Genomic DNA, 17,324 nt, shown 5'->3' with positions numbered 1-17,324 from the left:
TGATTGGTAAAGCAACATCAGTGTAGTAAGAAAAACTTATGTCTATACTCCACTTCAGGGGTATGTGAATGTCAAACATGCATCAGACACCAAAATAACTTGTACTCACAGTTTTGGATGTTGCACTTGGAGATGTCCACAACACCCTTACATAGTTCACCTAGTGGGTTGTCTTCCATGTCCTGTTTTAAAACACATCATAAATGCACACTGATTATTTTCATTCATTTTGTCTGCTGATTGACCTCCAGTTACCTGTGACCTAAACTCTAATCTTTACCTGTCCTTTGATGTCAGGTTGGGTGTTGTTGGACACTTCCTCTACAAAGTTAGATGGGAAGAACAGTTGCACCTTTCCACCATGGTCACCTTTCCACCTGTAGTGAGCAAAATGAGTAGGAAAATATGAACAGTCTGTTTGTTATTTGTGTGTTTTGCCATTGGGCATGCTAGCCAAGTAAATGCAGATAAACATGATTCAGGGACATAAAGTGACTAATCCCCTAAGATACCGCAAAGAATCAATACCAGTTTTTGTTATAGCCTAGTGTTTCTCAACAGGGGTGGTACCACCCCCCCAGGGAGCATTTAGACAACACTGGGGATCGCTGGAAGCTATATTTTTGAAAGGGGGACATTTGTTTAAGACCAGTTTATACCAAAGATTCACAATGAGACAAGTTGAAACGTGCAACTTCTTGCAAAAGAATGTGGTCTGCAACATCAAAACCTGCCAATTTACACCATTGCAACTGGACAATACAGTGTTTTGTTTCCATAGCATCAACTCGTTACTTCAGTGTTTTGTCAGTTTTCTGTAGTGCAGCTCCATGCTGCCTTTACAGGAATCATCTATAAAAAATCACCAACATAGCTTTTACTGTGTCAACTCAGGAAAATGGACGTTGTTTTCCTTGGTATTCCCCATGGAAGAAATGAAGAGTTTCTTCCTGTTGAAAGCATTTGTTTCTCCCGAGGATACACTGTGAATGCCGTGTTGTCACAATGCTTACAAATTTACACGAGGGACATTCCACTGTCGGACTTCCCGTGAAGGCAATTTAGCATCTAGCATCCATAGATACACTATAACATTATTCAATTCAAGTGGCTTTATTGGTATGACTGTGTACCATACAATGTTGTAAAAACATATAAAAACATAAAACAAACTATATATTCACAATAAACATAAATAAACAATTTTCTAAAACAATATTCTAAGAGAATCAGAGCAGTGCCATTATCCACTTAATTCCAGCTGAGATGGGGGAGTTTATATTGCTTTTCCTCTTCTGCATTATAAAACTGTTTAGTCTAGTCTTGAACTTTAAGTCCTCATTAAACATCTTCACCAAGTTTGTGAATAAAAGGAAATGTGAAATTATTTTTGTGAATTAATTTGCCTGGAATCGCACAAAACAATGTCTGACCGAACTCCATTCAAAAATTTGCTAAATTAATTCTGCCCTATTTAATGCCAGAAAATTACATGCTGCATATGTGACATGTGTTTTGTTTTGTTTTTTTCCTTTTTTTTTTCTTCCTTTTTAATTTTTTTATCAGCGAAATGGCACCAATAAAAAAAAAAAAAAAATGCCACCACTATTCTATTGAATAACTTAGCTTTGGATTCACACCCTCTCCCACCAGTGCACAAATTCCAATATGTTTATTGTGTGATCAAGTGTTTTAAAATAAGGCCAGGAAATCCTAAAGTCTCAAGGAGCACATGTCAGACAAGGAGCGTCCATTCTTCCAGGGCATCAAAGACAAGAATCGTAGGAGCCTGATTAGCATTCTTTTCGCTAGGAACAACAGTCAGAATGATAGTGGGCTCGTAATGTCGTTTAACATCTCCCTGCTGGTAGCCAAATGTGGTAAGCTGTTCAGAATCGAAGATAAGTTTGTGTTCCCTGCCATCTAAGAGGTCATATCTACCATGATGGAGCGCGATACTACACAGGTGCTGAAATCCATCTCACTCAGCAATGACACAGTGGCATGCAGGATAAATGAAATGGGCACCGATACAGAGGAGCAGCTGTGTGCCATCCTGTGGGACTCTTCATTCAGCCTTCAGCTGGATGAAACAGCCATCTCTGACAACAACGCTCTGCTAATGGCCTTTCTGCAATTGGGCCACCAACAGTCAGGAGACAGCTGAGGAATTTTTGTGTTCCAAATATCTGAAAACAGATACCAAGGGCCAGACCATTTTTAATGCACTTTATGAGCACCCCCAACCCCGTGGTTGGCAGGTACCATGGTTTCATCTCTCTGATGAAGGAGCAGTTTCAACATATCCTCACAGTCCACTGTGTCTTGCACCGCAACAACCTTTGGGCCAAATCGAAAAGTCCACCTCTCCTTGAGTCTCTCAGTGTTGCAGTTAAGGCGATAAATAAAATAATAGCCCATTCCCTCAATGACAGACTGTTCCAACAGCTGTCTCAGGAAAAATGCCACATTTGAGCATCTTCTCCCCATACTACATACTGTACACGGGCTCTCATATGGAAACTGCCTTGTTCATTTTTGGGAGCTCTATGACAACATCCTCCTGGAGGAGGTTGATGAATCCCTTGGGGAAAAGCCGCTGCAAATTTGTGTACTTGGCAGACTTTTTTGAAAAGATGATCAAAGTCATGCTAAAGCTCAGAGGAAATGGCTCTACTCAGGTCCACTGCAATGCGGTGATTCACAGTCTCATAGCCAGGCTAGATCTGTACAGGCAGAGAATAGGCAGGAGGTAGTCTGCTCCTTTCCTACAGTTGACAAAGGTGATCAACTATTTTTCAGAAACAATGCTCTTATTATAATGAATATAATATATAGTAATAATATAATTAATATATATCTAATTAATGTTTTATTACTGTAAATACATTATTTTGTCATTTTTATTTTATCCACTACTCTGAAAATATAGGCCTATATATGCATTATAAATATAAAGAAACATTTATTAGTAGACCAATTAGCATAAAATAATCAGTTCAAAATCGTATCATCTATAAATCTGCACCAAGAACAATTGGATGCCTTCTCATTTACATCAACCACCTGGTGGATAGCTGAGATGGAAATCAACTTCAGAGACCTCCTGGACCTTGATGTCCCCATCTGATTGGTGCAGCCTTTTCAAGCGGACATGACCGAATGCAAGCCCACTATCCAGGAGCATCTTGTTGACATCCAGTGTGATGACGAGGCCCAGGCTGCTTTCTGCAACTCTGGCTGGGGCAGCAGGTATGCATCCAATATGCCCAGCTTTACCCAGCTCTCTGGGAGAAGATCAGGCTGCTTCTTGCTACCCCAACAACATATCTAGTTGAGCAGGGATACAGCCAGGTCCTTCACATGCAGTCCAAGTACCGCAATCACTTGGACTTAAAGGCCACAAACACTGAAACTAACTTCTCTGCAACCCACAGTGAAGAAATTGCCAAAGAACCACAAGTTGAAGGGCTCTCACTAACTTTCAAAGTAATCTGCTTATTTCCTTTAACAGTTGAGATAAATGCTTTTTTCCATTAGTCTCAGACTTTTTCCTTGGTAGCCTGCTCATTTTCTGTTGGAATAATTACTAAGAATGCTTCTTGTTTGACATATCTGATTGGCTACGGTTTGTGATACCTTATTAAAGTTTGAATGTCGAACTTCTAAACGTTTCTGATGGCTGCTGATTGTAGTCAATAACAACACCTAATTAAAGTCAAATTTCTAAACGTTGCATTTGTTTAACACTTGTAAATGAAATTTCTATTCATACAGCTTTTTTGCTCCCTTGGAAACTAATAATAATGATATTCCAACTTTTTAACGATATAACAAATAATAATCATAATAAGACTATATTACTACTACTTCTAATATTAGAAGTAGTAGGAGTATATTATATTCTGTTGCTGCCCGTGTGTGTGTGTGTGTGTGTGTGTGTGTGTGTGTGTGTGTGTGTGTGTGTGTGTGTGTGTGTGTGTGTGTGTACTCACCATCCATTGTTCCCCTTTCTTACATTGTGTATCAAAGCTCCTTTACTGAAGCTGAGCTCATCCGGCCTTGTAGCCTGATAGCTATATAAAGCCCTAACAGTACTTTGAGGCTAAAGGAGACAAACACACACAATCATGAATGTCTTTATTAAAGTAAACTGCACAAGATAACAGACAGCGGAAGCTGAAAGAGTATAGAGTATAGGTGTGTACGTACCAGTGAGGGCTCAATCTCATTGGGTTCCACATATGTCTTCACCTCGTACAGAGAGGCACAGTCTTTCTCCTGTGAAGCACAATCCACTGTTAGGTACCAGTCCTTGCAGAGGAAATGTTATTGGCTGTAGAACCATATATTGAACTGATATTGACCTTACATGTCCAGCAGACAAGGCAAGGCAAGGAAAGTTTATTTACTGTATATAGCACCACTCAGACACAGGGCAATTCGAAAGTGCTTTACGGAGCCATAGAAATACATTAAAAATAAAACATTAAGAAAACATTAAAATTGCATTTAAAAGACAATGAAAACAGGGACAAAAGCAAAAACAAGCAAATAAGTAGTTAATGATTAAAAAGAGGTTAGGTGTGTAATTTAAGAATCAGAATCAGAAAACTTGAAAACTTGGGAAATTGCTTTGTTAAGACTGCAATAGGAAGTAATAAGTAAAAACTTCTATGAATAGTAATAATAATAAATACCTTGTAAGTGAATAGAAAAATGTACAAATGCAAATGTGCAAAAAGAAATGTGTGGGGTAGAATCTCCAAATCCCCATAACATTAGCATACAGTAGGTCTAGGGTCCCATCTCCTCTGGTAATGCAGTCCACAACTGAGTGAGAGTGGGAAGAGTCGGGTCCAGCTGAAGTCCCTGGAGATCATGAAGAAAGCACTGGGGTGCAGAGTCTGGACTCACACGGCAACAGAGTGGATGACATCATATTTGGTTGCCAGATTAACTGATGGGTGGATGTAATCAACTCCCTAGATATGTAGAATGGACGCAGCCCCAACAGTTTAATGTCTGGGCTGCAGAAACATTCCTTTTCCTGGCCGCCCAAACCATCTGAAAGCTGTCGATGGCTGCGATGGGATCCGGAGTATCTTCCTGTAGCCATGCGATTTGAAGCACAACATTACACTCATGGAAAATCCCTCTGATTCCTCACTAAGGCCACTAGCTCATCTATCTTATTAGGGATCTCACGTTGCCTATGATGACAGAAGGGAGACACACTTCTCTTCATCAGTGTCTGTTGTCTAGATCAAGCTCTCTTCCCTTATCACTATGTGCCTCCTCTGCATCCTCTGTATGTACTCTTCTGATTTATGCAGGGACTTCCGTTGTTCTGGTTGCCAATGCAGCGGGCTTCAGTGCAATCAGCTTGTCCCCCGTGTAAACAATGCAACCTTGGAGTTGCATGACAGCATTCAAAAAAGCATCCGAAGATGTAATGTCACAGTGAAAAAACAGACCAGAACTATCTCTACTAGAGATTTAGTGCTTTATAGACAAGTAATAGGATTTTAAAATCTATCCTTTGACACACAGGAAACCAGTGCAGTGATTTAAGGATCGGTGTAATGTGCTCCACCTTCTTGGTGTTAGTGAGGACTCTGCAGCTGTCTGGTTGATTTTTTAGACCTGTGAAGACACCATTACAATAGTATGGCCAACTGAAAATAAATATTAAACTAGTTCTTCTGTATCTTGTTTAGACAAAAATCCTTCAATTCTTGCTATGTTTTTACGGTGGTAGTAGGCTGATTTTGTAATTGTCTTTACTGTGGCTGTTGAACTATAGGTCCAAGTCCATAACTACATCAAGATTTCTGGCTTGATTTGTACATTCTATTGTCATGGGCTTGAGATGAGCACTGACTTTGGGGACTAAAACAATTATTTCAGTTTTTTCTGTGTTCAATTGTAGAAAATTCTGGCACATCCACTTGGTTTGTTCAATGCACTTATTCAGCAAATGTAAGGGATTCACATGGTGACACTGTTATGTAGAGTTGTGCATCATCTGCATAACTGTGGTAAGATATGATATCAAATTCCATAATCTGAGCAAGGGGGAAGCATGTAGATGTTGAATAGAACAGTACCCTTGAGGATATCCACATGCTTTTTTTTCGCTCAACTTCATAATCTTCAATTGACACAAAGTAGTCCCTATGTTGTACATATGGTTTGGACTAATTTAGCACGGTGCCAGAAAGTCCCATCCACTTTTCCAGCCTGTCGAGAAGTATCCTATGGTCAAGCACTGAGACCTAGTAACACCAAAACCGAAATTTTTGACACGCCACTGGTCAAATGAATGTCGTTTAACACTTTAACAAGTGCAGTCTCAGTGCTGCGTTGTGGTCAAAATACAGACTGAAAAGCATTAAAGAAATGTGTTTGCACCAAGAAAGCATTAAGGTGCTGAAAAACAACCTTTTCAATTATCTTTCCTAAAAAAGGTAGGTTTGATATGGGCCTAGAAATGGGGCTAAAACAACGAACAAAATAAAAAGTGACTCTAGGATGCATTGATGACTACTTTGCTAGTGAACAAGATACAACATGTAAAAATGACAGCTTTGAAGACATTAGAAGACATATGTTTTTATGATTTTTTATATGATTTTTTTTTTTTTGGCCAAACTGGTGGAGCGCAGTGTCAGTAGCTACAGCATTTTGGTCCAGAAGGAAATATCTCAATAGCTATTGGATGATCACCATGAAATTTTGTACAGAGTTAATCTCCAGTCTAAGGTGTATAGAAGGCCCACTCATAGAGATCCGGGCCCAAAGCAAAGATAATACGATTTGAGCCCATAATAGGCTAAGATAAACACTAGGGCTGCCCTGCAATAGTCAACAAAATGAGGCATATTTAGTAATAAAAAATTAACAGTACATAGAGATATTGTATGATGAACAGCAGCAAAAAATGTTTCCCAACACGTGTCACAAGACTCCACAAGACTCCAAAAACTCCTGCCTTACGGCAGCCTTACAGCAACTCTTAGGGGACACACTACTTCAAATATGGAAACACTTTGTAAACACAGGACAGTCTGTTACAGTAATTACATATGTCGGACAGGAAATTCAAAATGTGGGATCATTTTGATAAAAATTAGGACAACCCAAACAAGGTGACATGCAAAATCTTCACGCAAACATTCACCTATCATTTGTGGCCTCAAACATGGGTTATCATTTGCAAAATGTAAATAGCCTAACGTTAGCCACTTAGCATGGCTGTCCACTCTAACGTTCTCATTGCTGGCTGTTCCCACACATTCAGAGTCGTTCGGATAAATTCAGTGGATTGTATTAAGTTGTTCTGACTTGCTGGTAAAATGTTTAATGAATATATTTTTACTATTTTTTAAACTATTTTTATTATTTCTCAATTTTCTTTTCTATTACTATTTAGTGACAGAATTTCCCTAAAGAGAATCTTAACATTTCCTTTGGTTTTTGTATGTCTCCTACAGTAACTCACTGTGCTGAAGCGGTCAACAAGCCCGGGGGTGACTGGGTAACGTAGCTTGATTTTGCGATACAGCGGCTTCTTCCTGAAGTAGTTGACCAGCTCCACCAGGCTCTCAAACTCTGTAGTGCTGCCTAGCAGGTACATGTTGCCCTCCTTCTGGATCCGGCAGTGTTTCACCTTACCATCACCTCTGAAAAAGAAAGGACTTCATTACTACTAAAAACAAACAGATCAGGCAGAGAGAAATAAAGTCATAAGTGCAACACGGCACCTGAACGTGATGGCGAAGGAGTCTGGTTCTCCCTCTCTCTGCCGAATGAGGAAAGCTCCATCTCTAGGAATCCTCAGCAGGTAATCCTCTGCCTGACCTCTGCTCAGGTTACTGTAGAACCACCTGCACAACACACACACACAAGGACAGTTATATTATGCATGCTTGTGTTTGTGTGAGGGTAGTTATCAAGAATATATATATTATATTTTATATATATTATATATATATATATATATATATATATATATATATATATATATAGACACACACACACACACACACACACACACACACACACACACACACACACACACACACACACAAGTATTCAGTCATATGCCAGTGGTATCTGTCAAGAATGCCGGTTTGGCAAAAGAGTTGTTTTGCCCTTTATACCTGTAAATTGATACAAAATGAACTAAAGAAAGAGAGGGGAAAGAGTTACTATGTGTCTGTGGGTGTATGAGTGAAAATGAAAAGAGACAGATAGAAGCAATGCATGCATGGTTGATACATTACTTAATTTTTTAACATTTTGTTATGTTGCAGCCATATGCTAAAATAATTTAAATTCATTTTTCCCTCATTAATCTACACTTAATACCCCATAATGACAAAGCAAAAACAGAATTTTATAAATTTTTGGAAATGTATTTAAAAGGAAAAACTGAAATATCACATTCACATAAGTATTCAGACCCTTTACTCAGTACTTAGTTGAAGCATCTTTGGCAGCGATTAAAGCCTTGAGTCTTCTTGGATATAACGTGACAAGAATTACAAACCTGGATTTGGGGATTTTCTGCCATTGTTCTCTGCACATCCTCTCAAGCTCTGTCAGGTTGAATGGGGAATGTTGGTGGACAGCTATTTTCAGGTCTCTCCAGAGAGGTTCGATTGGGGTTCAAGTCAGGGCTCTGACTGGGCCACTCAAGGACATTAACAGTTGTTCCTAAGAAACTCCTGTGTTTTTTCTTGGCTGTGTGCTTAGGGTCATTCTCCTGTTGGAAGGTGAACCTTCATCCCAATCTGAGGTCCTTAGCGCTCTGGACCACGTTTTCATTAGAGATATCTGTGTACTTTGCTCTGTTCAGCTTTCGCTCAACCCTGACCAGTTTTCCCTGTCCCTGCTGCTGAAAAACACCCCGACAGCATGATGCTGCCACCACCATCTTCACCGCTGGGATGGTATTGGGCAGGTGATGAACGGTGCCTGGTTTCTTCCAGACATGACACTTAGAATTGGGGAAAAACAGTTTAATCTTGTTTTCATCAGACCAGAGAATGTTTTTTCTCACAGTCTGAGAGTTGTTTAGGTGCTTTTTATGCAAACTCCAAGGGGGCTTTCATGCCATAAAGCCCAGATCGGTGGAGCGTTGCAGTGATGGTTATCCTTCTGATTATTTCTTCCATCTCCACACAGTATCTCTGGAGCTCAGCCACAGTGACCATCACGTTCCTGGTCCCCTCTCTTACCAAGGCCCTTCTCCCCCAATTGCTCAGTTTGGCCAGGCGGCCAGCTCTAGGAAGAGTCCCAGTTGTTCCAAATTTCCTCCATTTAAGAATTATGGAGGCTACTCTACTCATATATAGGCCTCTGAGCTCTGAAAGCAGTTCCTTTGACCTCATGGCTTGGTTTTTGCTCTGATATGTATTGTCAGGTGTGAATCCTCATATAGACAGGTGTGTTTTTTCAGATGTCCAATTAATTGAATTTATCAAAGGTGGACTCCAAACATGGTGTAGAAACATCTCAAAGATGATCAAGAGAAATGGGAGGCACCGGAGCTAATTTTCAAGTGTCATAGCAAATGATCTGATTACTTATGTCAATGTGATATTTCAGTTTTTCCATTTTAATAAATTTAAAATTCTCTTTTCTCTTTGTAAGGATCCACTAGCATAACACACCTAAATCATCGAACAAACTGACAGCAATCAAGTTGCGTTGTGAGAAATGTAAAGGAAAAGGAAGAAAAAAGCATGGAATAAAAAAGATGATGAAATTAGATCCTTAAAAAAAACTGTACACTGTGATGCTTACAATGTTGTTGGACTGAGATGCTAAATCAATGGAGTACCTGGACTTTCCACAGGAAAGTTGAGTGGCTAGTTCAGACATTTAGGTAGAATAGAGAGACCTGAATGCTATATGTTTTTAGACAGCAGATATTACTACAGAAAGGTTGAAGAATGACTTTAGACGAGAGTATAAGTGGATATCTTGGCGTGTGCTAGTGTGGTGCTGCACTGGTAAATTGTCTTATGTGTTGTAGTTTTTATTATGATAAAAAAGTAAATTTTTGTCAAACTGGTAAAATCATTGGTATTTCATCCTCTAATACTATGGTTGATGTTAATTTATCTTAGATCATGAATAGTAAACCCGGGAACCTGTTTCACTGTTTTCGGTGACTCAAATAAAATGAGATATAATAAATAAAGTGGTATTGTGTTATGAAGTAAGTTAGCTAGCTGAAGCTACAATATTTACTGACAACAGTTAGCTGCACTGAACACAGCTTCTGTGTCATTTTACAATGACCAAAATGAATGAGGACTCTTCGATGTATTGATGACTACTTTGCCAGTGAAGAAGATTCTACATGTAAGTAAGACAGATTTGAAGATTTTCGAAGACACACGCTTTCACTTTTGTCGTGCTACACTAAACTAAACACATCTGCAACCTACAATATCTCAATACTGAACACAGAGTTTAAATGTTACTAATTTTATTTGGCTATGTTTAACAGCAAATATGTGTTTTTTCCATAGCTGTAATGGTTTGCAGAATAAATGCCTTAATCTTTAAAAAATGTCTATCAAGGTATCATAATTAATCACTAGATCACACTGTATAATGATTTTCAGCATGTGTTTCCAGTCCCCTGTGATGTATCAGACTCATATTGGTTCATATATGACAAACCCTTCTTGTAGATGTGGGTTGGGCTGTGGTACAGCGTCAGTGAGGCGCAGCTCAAAGTCTTGGCAGCGCAGCGGGTTTTCCCTGTAGTGCTGGATCAGGGAGTACACGCTGAGAAAGTGCAGGTTTGGCGTCAGGTAGAAGTAAGTGTGTCCCCCCTCTGATCCAGAGCGTATACGACAGTGCTGGACCCTCCCACTGCGCCTGAAATGCATACAGAAGATGTGTTTAAACATAGATGCAACAGTAAAAGCAAAAAATGCAAAAATTTCAACTTTCTACATTGCAGCTCCTGGACCTGGGGTGTTTTTCCTCCTCCCTGGCTAAGTTTTAGATAAGGTTTGGGATCAAAAGTTTGCAGAAAGAATTGATCTTGTGATTATTTTCAATGGTAACACATGACAAGAGGATGGTGTAATGTTTTCAAAGGGTGTCCCCAAAAAAGGTTGGATCCCCTGTGATGCCATACCTAGACTATAACAGAACAAGATGGCCATCTTTTACCTTCTCAAAAGGGAACCCACACTGTCTTAATTTATACCTGAACAAGGTGGATAGAAGGAAATACTTTAACTCTTTCCCATTTCAAGTCCACAGAAATTTTGCCAGGTCAGCATGCCTGTCCTATCCCAAAGATCCTTCAAATATTGCTGAGGAATGCAACAATCTCTGGCCAATTTTGGAAAAAAAACAATAGAACTGAATTCTGTACACTGTGGTGAATCCTGTGTATCATCTCATTAGAGGAGGGGGGCTGTTTATCACACAAAAAACAGTGTTTAAGTTTTTGGTTTTTGGCCATGAGATCAAGAAATGGTATGCTGTACCAGAAGGAGAGGGTGAAGTCTGTGACATAGGTGTCGCTTTCTCGGACCAAGAAGGTGCCGTCTCTTCCCCCTGTCTCTGCGCAATAATCATGGATTAATCGCTCAGCCATCAGTCTACCCTCCTTCATCCGACCATGAAACCACGGCTCTGAACGGTGCAGGTCCTGGTACTGAGAAATACAAGAACAACATTGGTTTTAACAGATATATGTTTGTTTTAGGACAATACATTTAATTACAATTAGTATAGATGATACAGTTTATACTTAATGTAAAAAAATAATCACTATCATTATCAGAATTGTTCATCCCATATATTTCTATATCAGCACCGGTCTTAAAATTTCAGGATTATCCTTTAATAAAAATAATAATAATCATATCAGAAAATGATTTAAGTTAAATGGTATTAAAGGTTATGTTAAGTGTTTCTCATCAAAATGCACTGTGTGTATCCTTGAGACCTAACAGACAGAATGCATTTCCTTCCTTATAAAACATTGTAAAGCTGATATTTTAAATACTTTGACACTTGCATTGTTTGCATTCATGTTTGCTGGCTAGTACTCTTCTTCTCCCATGCCTTTTGTTGGCAATTTGCTCCGTTTCTTGGTGCATTACCAGCGACATCTGTATATCAGTGGAAAAGCACACACATAGATGTGCGTCTTCATGCCCATGCACATGATATAAAGAATTTGATGACCGAATCATCAAAACACGACTCCATAGTGCTACTAGTGGTCAAGCTCCACTCCTTCAAACTTACAGTTGGTCCAATAAAAATCTTAACCCCTTTTCTTTACGCAGTGTTTATTATGTTTACTGATCTTTGTGATTTGATTATAACAACTGTAGACATGATATTCTATATTGAAACACTTACAGTTGATTGTTACTAAATTTAAAACAATACAAGACAAATTTGCGGGTAAAGTTTCCAAAATCTCTATAACCTTCCTGGGATCTTCTTCCTGCTCTTCATCTTCCTCTGCATAGTACAGCTTGTCATCACGGATCACACAGTAGTGCTTGTTCCACCGCTGAGAAAGAGAAATGTTGTAAATTGTGAAACTTTTGAGAGAAACATTCAGTAGTTTTAATTCTGAAATTTCTCACTACAAGTTTAAATATAAATCATTTCTCTACATCTACGAGGATATCCTAATAATTATACATGTATTTATAGGAAGTGTAAGTTCATAATTTCACATAAATCATGTAGTTTCTTTCAGTGATGATTCCCCTCATCAAAGGTATAATACTGGAACTACTTTTGCCACTACTGCTGCTACAGCTACAAAGACTATCACTTTCTAAAACATTAGAAAAAAAGACGAGGTCAAAACCTAGTATATGGCTGGACCGCTCTTTATCTGTTTGCTTTTCTCAAACTCTCTGTGTTCACATATATAGTATTTTAATACAGCCGAATTCCAAATAAAGCTGTTCTCATTTTTTATATGTCTTTCTTTTTTTTTTGTCAGACAACAGAACAAGTATGATATAGTGACTGAAATGTGGCCTATTGAGACTACATGTTAAGCTGCAGTCACTTCCAAGCCACTTCCAAACTGCTGCTCTGCACTGCTAAATTCTTTATTTTATAACGATGACATCGTCTGACAAAATCTGTGATTTTGGCTACATTCACGTCTTTGTCAACTGCCATGCCGTCAATTGAATGAGACGTATAGAGAGGAGTGCCTGCAGAGGGAAAGTCCGGCCTCGTGCTCACGGGGCAATACCGGCACCTTTTCTTTACAGAAAGTAGCTATGGTTTGTTTTGGCGCTAGGGTCGTTTGTGGAAAAAGTATTTAAAGGGGTCTGAAAATTTGGTAAATCTAGCGACAAAGGCGCTAAGGCCTTGGACACTGCCTGCATCACATGTGCGTGATGGTCGCAGAACGTCTTGGTTTTAATTTTGACACCCATGTTAACAGGTTAGAGAAGCCACACAACCTACGACGTGAAAAACTAGTGAGATGCAGCTCTAATTGATGCCCCATAGCCTATTTTTGATACGTGATGTGCGCAGTTCCCAGCACACATAGAAAATAGACAGGGAAAAGATCTGTTGATAGTGATATGGACATCATATTAGCAACATTACATAAAACTGACACCTTTTACTATAGTTTCAATGTCTAGGCTATATCCAAATATGTCGTAGATATGAAAAAAATATAATTTTCTTTAATAATTTTTATTAAAGGAGAAAGTGGAGGTTACATGTATACTATATAGTCACAGCAGAAACCCAATGTAAGCTATAATTATATTACATCAATAAGTTAACAAAACATTATGTGAAGGACAAGTTTTCCGGTGCACTCTCTCTTGCTCTGAACAAGGGTAAACAAAAATTACGTGACTGCTTTCTGGTTACAACACTTCACTTTTTGGAACGTGCATCAAGAATGGACGATTATTATTACTAAAGGCCCTTATCAAGTGCAAACTCAATGTAGAACGATAGGGCTAGCAGTGGCAGCATTGCAGCAGCAACGCTAGCAGTATGGGCACATGCATGCAAGCAGCAGCATTTCAACGAGGTAGCCGTCACACACAGGTGAGGATGGCGGTTTGGCCCATGTTGGCAAAACTATGTATAAACGCCCCCCTGATGATGTATTAGAAACTGTTTGTGCCGATTCATTTTGAAAGAGCAATGGCCAAAGGGGAAACTCCAACAACTGGCCAGCCAACTGACCAGATGTAACTTCAGAACTCAGTCACACGGCATTCGGCTTACCAATAGAGTAACACTCAGTCATACACTCACGCATTTTGATGTTTCTAGGGCTGGCCTCCCTGTAGCGTTTAAGCCAAAAATCATTTACATCAAAGAGAAATAACAGGGTAATTTTAGTGAAACCAAACCTAAAATTTGAACAGAATATAAGTATTTTTTTATACTCAGAATGGTTTTAATTATGTGGATAAAAGTTCATCATGCCTGATCATGATGGACATGATACATTATCATTACTTCCAGTGATTATGTGTGTGGCAGTATGAGGTTTCACTAAAAGAGGTTTTCTTCTGTGCAGCACTATAGAATGACACAAGACACAAGGTGACACAAGAACAAATGCTTTTCATCCTTGACAACAAACTGCACTGCACAGCCTAACTATCAGTGACACAATCACTATAACACCTCCTGTCCCCATCAGGAACATTTTACACAGAGGTACCAAAACACAAATCAGAAGCAGACAAGGGAAAACCCCTTCAGTAAGTGTGGCTTACAGAAATGCATTTTTACTTTACTAGACTCCACCATGCACAATTTATTCTCTAGTGGATTTAAACAGCAATGTCACAACACACACAGACCAAAATTCCTATTACATCAAGTCAAGCCTAGGTGCATTTGTAACGTAAATCAGCTCATCTTTTCCCTACATGGACAAGAGTATTGACTTTACTATAAGGAGATGAGTAATAAAGAGCAATATGTTAGTATAGAGAATCAACAGATTAGTAGAAACACTTTGCCTACCATAGTAATTATGTCAATGATAAAAAAAATTGTTTTACCCAACCATGCGTCCAGTCTGGGTTTAAAACAGGACTTCTCACAAAATTAGAAATAGTTTACCACACTAACATGCTGATGATTGATGATTGTAGCTGCATATTAATTGTGTATACTGTTAATTAGCTCAGTAAAACATGGTAACATTTCAATAAGATAGATCTTATTAGGCAATAATTTATTAAAAATTTTCTTACGCCCTTTTTGCTCAGACTATCTTACCTTTTTCTCTGCTTTAGCAGCAAGAAAATCCCTAATTTACTTACTTTACAAAAAAGCACCAAAAGGTCATGCCATACTCACTGCTGAACATGTTGAAAATGCCAACCCATAAAAGGCCCATATAATCCCTACAATTATTTATAGGCTTAGCTTTACTTTTAATATTTAGATCTCATTCCTGCTACCTCTACAGCCTTTTATTCAATTCTTGTTGTGTGATTATATTGTATGTATTTTACCTTGTTGTAAATAATTTTTTGCTGCCGCAATAGTAGTCTCATCTCATGTTATATTAAATATTCCAGTCAAGTTAGCTGATAACCAGCTTGATTACAATACATTACAGCAGCTGAAATTTGTGCTCAGTAAAACAGATCAACACTAGTCAGCCTTATGTAACACTTGCTCTTGGTCTTAAAGGAGTTTCAGGTACCTTGCCTTACCCATTTGACCCCTCTGACAGTACCTGGTCCACAGGGTCCCAGATCTCCAGGTCTCCCTGTTTCTGCCCCTTCCTCAAGTCTTTACTGATTCCTCCTCCCTCCACACTGAGCTTCTTGTGCTGCACAAGGAAGAACAGCACAGTCATGGCCATAATCATAAGAACACATAACAAAACATTTTGTTATTGATTTACCATTTCCATTGACATATCAGTATTTTTAGACACACACACACACACACACACACACACACACACACACACACACACACACACACACACACACACACACACACACACACACACACAGAGACAAACTCAGACACATACACAGTACCTTGAGTATGATCTTGCCCTTCAGCTGTGTAGGTGAAGGTAGCTGCTCAGCCATCTGCTCCACAGGGTCAATCAGCAGTTTGTTTCCAAACACTTCTTTGAAGATGCGGGCCATCTGACGCTGCTGCTCTAAAGGGCAATGTTCCTCTATGGACAGGATCACTGGGAAACTGAGAGAGAAGCATGGGTATCAAGATGTGTTTGAGAGAAAAGACAATGTCTGGTTGTGAGATGACAGTGTGACTAGGCAGATTTTAAATGGTTTAATGCAAAAATAATCAAATATAAAAAACTGTGGGGAAAAAAGGAATACATTCCCACATGAAGAAATTAGAACTTAATGTAATGATTCAAAGGAATCTGACTTTTTTTGTTCGTCTTTTTATGAAAAAAAAAAAAAAAATTTTAAATGGCCAAAATAGGGGGCATACAGTAGTATGATGACCTTTTTTTCATCAAAAAACAGTCAGAGAAATGTTGTAAGCCAGCAACGTGTGAGATAACACAAAAAATGTTCAGTATTTTAATTTAATTCTTAAAATACATTTTAGAAAAAAAAAGACCTTAATGTAGTTTAATGACATAATATGATATTGGCAAAACCACTTTCAGGATGCAAAAAGATTATACAATTAAAATTTTAAGTCACTATAAAATGGGGCAGGCAAAAACATCAATATAAAATTCCCAAATAAAAATTAATGGGATTAAATTAAACTTCACAAAAAGGGCAGAGTTAAATAAAACTAAAACCAAAAAGACTTGATCATGAAACCATGCTATTTTAACATCATGTAAAAATAAAAAACATTTTTTTTTTTTTAAATAAAAAACTAGCTCAAAATGTGCTAACTTTTGACCAGTGATACACACATTCATACCTAGATGCTGCCCAGTACAACCACAGTCTTGTCTGTGGGCCACTGTTCTAATGGAGCAGTTTGGGGTTATATATTCTGCTCATTTATGTGGATCCAACATAAAATCAAAAGTCAACTGTAATAACTGACACAGACAATTATTTTTGTGACAAAGACATAGAGTGACAGTATTTTTTTATGATTCTTACTCTGAGGTGACAAACGCATGATCATTAATGGCTCTGACCACATCCTCAAACTTAATCTTGGTTGTTCTGGTCCAGCCATGGTAGATGATTGGCTCCCCGGGCCCTTCCCAGCAGTCCACTAGATAGATTCAGCATCACATAAAATACACATACCAATACAAGTGTTTACATAACTACTAGAGCATA

The 17,324-nt window shown here is 38.6% G+C and overlaps 1 protein-coding gene across 5 annotated transcripts in view; it reads right to left on the bottom strand.

Annotated features, from left to right (window-relative positions):
* LOC120793769 (1-phosphatidylinositol 4,5-bisphosphate phosphodiesterase gamma-2-like) overlaps positions 1–17,324 on the bottom strand; it is a 61,953-nt gene that overhangs the window by 18,920 nt on the left and 25,709 nt on the right. For all 5 annotated transcript variants that reach the window (XM_040134143.1, XM_040134139.1, XM_040134142.1 and 2 more), the window contains 12 exons: positions 17,139–17,256; positions 16,071–16,239; positions 15,758–15,853; positions 12,482–12,568; positions 11,526–11,695; positions 10,702–10,902; positions 7,767–7,889; positions 7,505–7,685; positions 4,213–4,281; positions 3,996–4,105; positions 281–377; positions 110–182 (listed from right to left, as the gene is read on the bottom strand). In XM_040134143.1, the coding sequence (XP_039990077.1) occupies positions 110–182; positions 281–377; positions 3,996–4,105; positions 4,213–4,281; positions 7,505–7,685; positions 7,767–7,889; positions 10,702–10,902; positions 11,526–11,695; positions 12,482–12,568; positions 15,758–15,853; positions 16,071–16,239; positions 17,139–17,256 (1,494 nt within the window). The remainder of the gene's footprint in view (positions 1–109; positions 183–280; positions 378–3,995; positions 4,106–4,212; positions 4,282–7,504; positions 7,686–7,766; positions 7,890–10,701; positions 10,903–11,525; positions 11,696–12,481; positions 12,569–15,757; positions 15,854–16,070; positions 16,240–17,138; positions 17,257–17,324) is intronic.

Source organism: Xiphias gladius, chromosome 8 (assembly GCF_016859285.1).
Source record: "Xiphias gladius isolate SHS-SW01 ecotype Sanya breed wild chromosome 8, ASM1685928v1, whole genome shotgun sequence".
In the NCBI taxonomy this organism is placed as follows: domain Eukaryota; kingdom Metazoa; phylum Chordata; class Actinopteri; order Istiophoriformes; family Xiphiidae; genus Xiphias; species Xiphias gladius.
The sequence above is the reverse complement of the archived record's forward strand: the minus strand, read 5'-3'. Positions and strand labels throughout refer to the sequence as shown.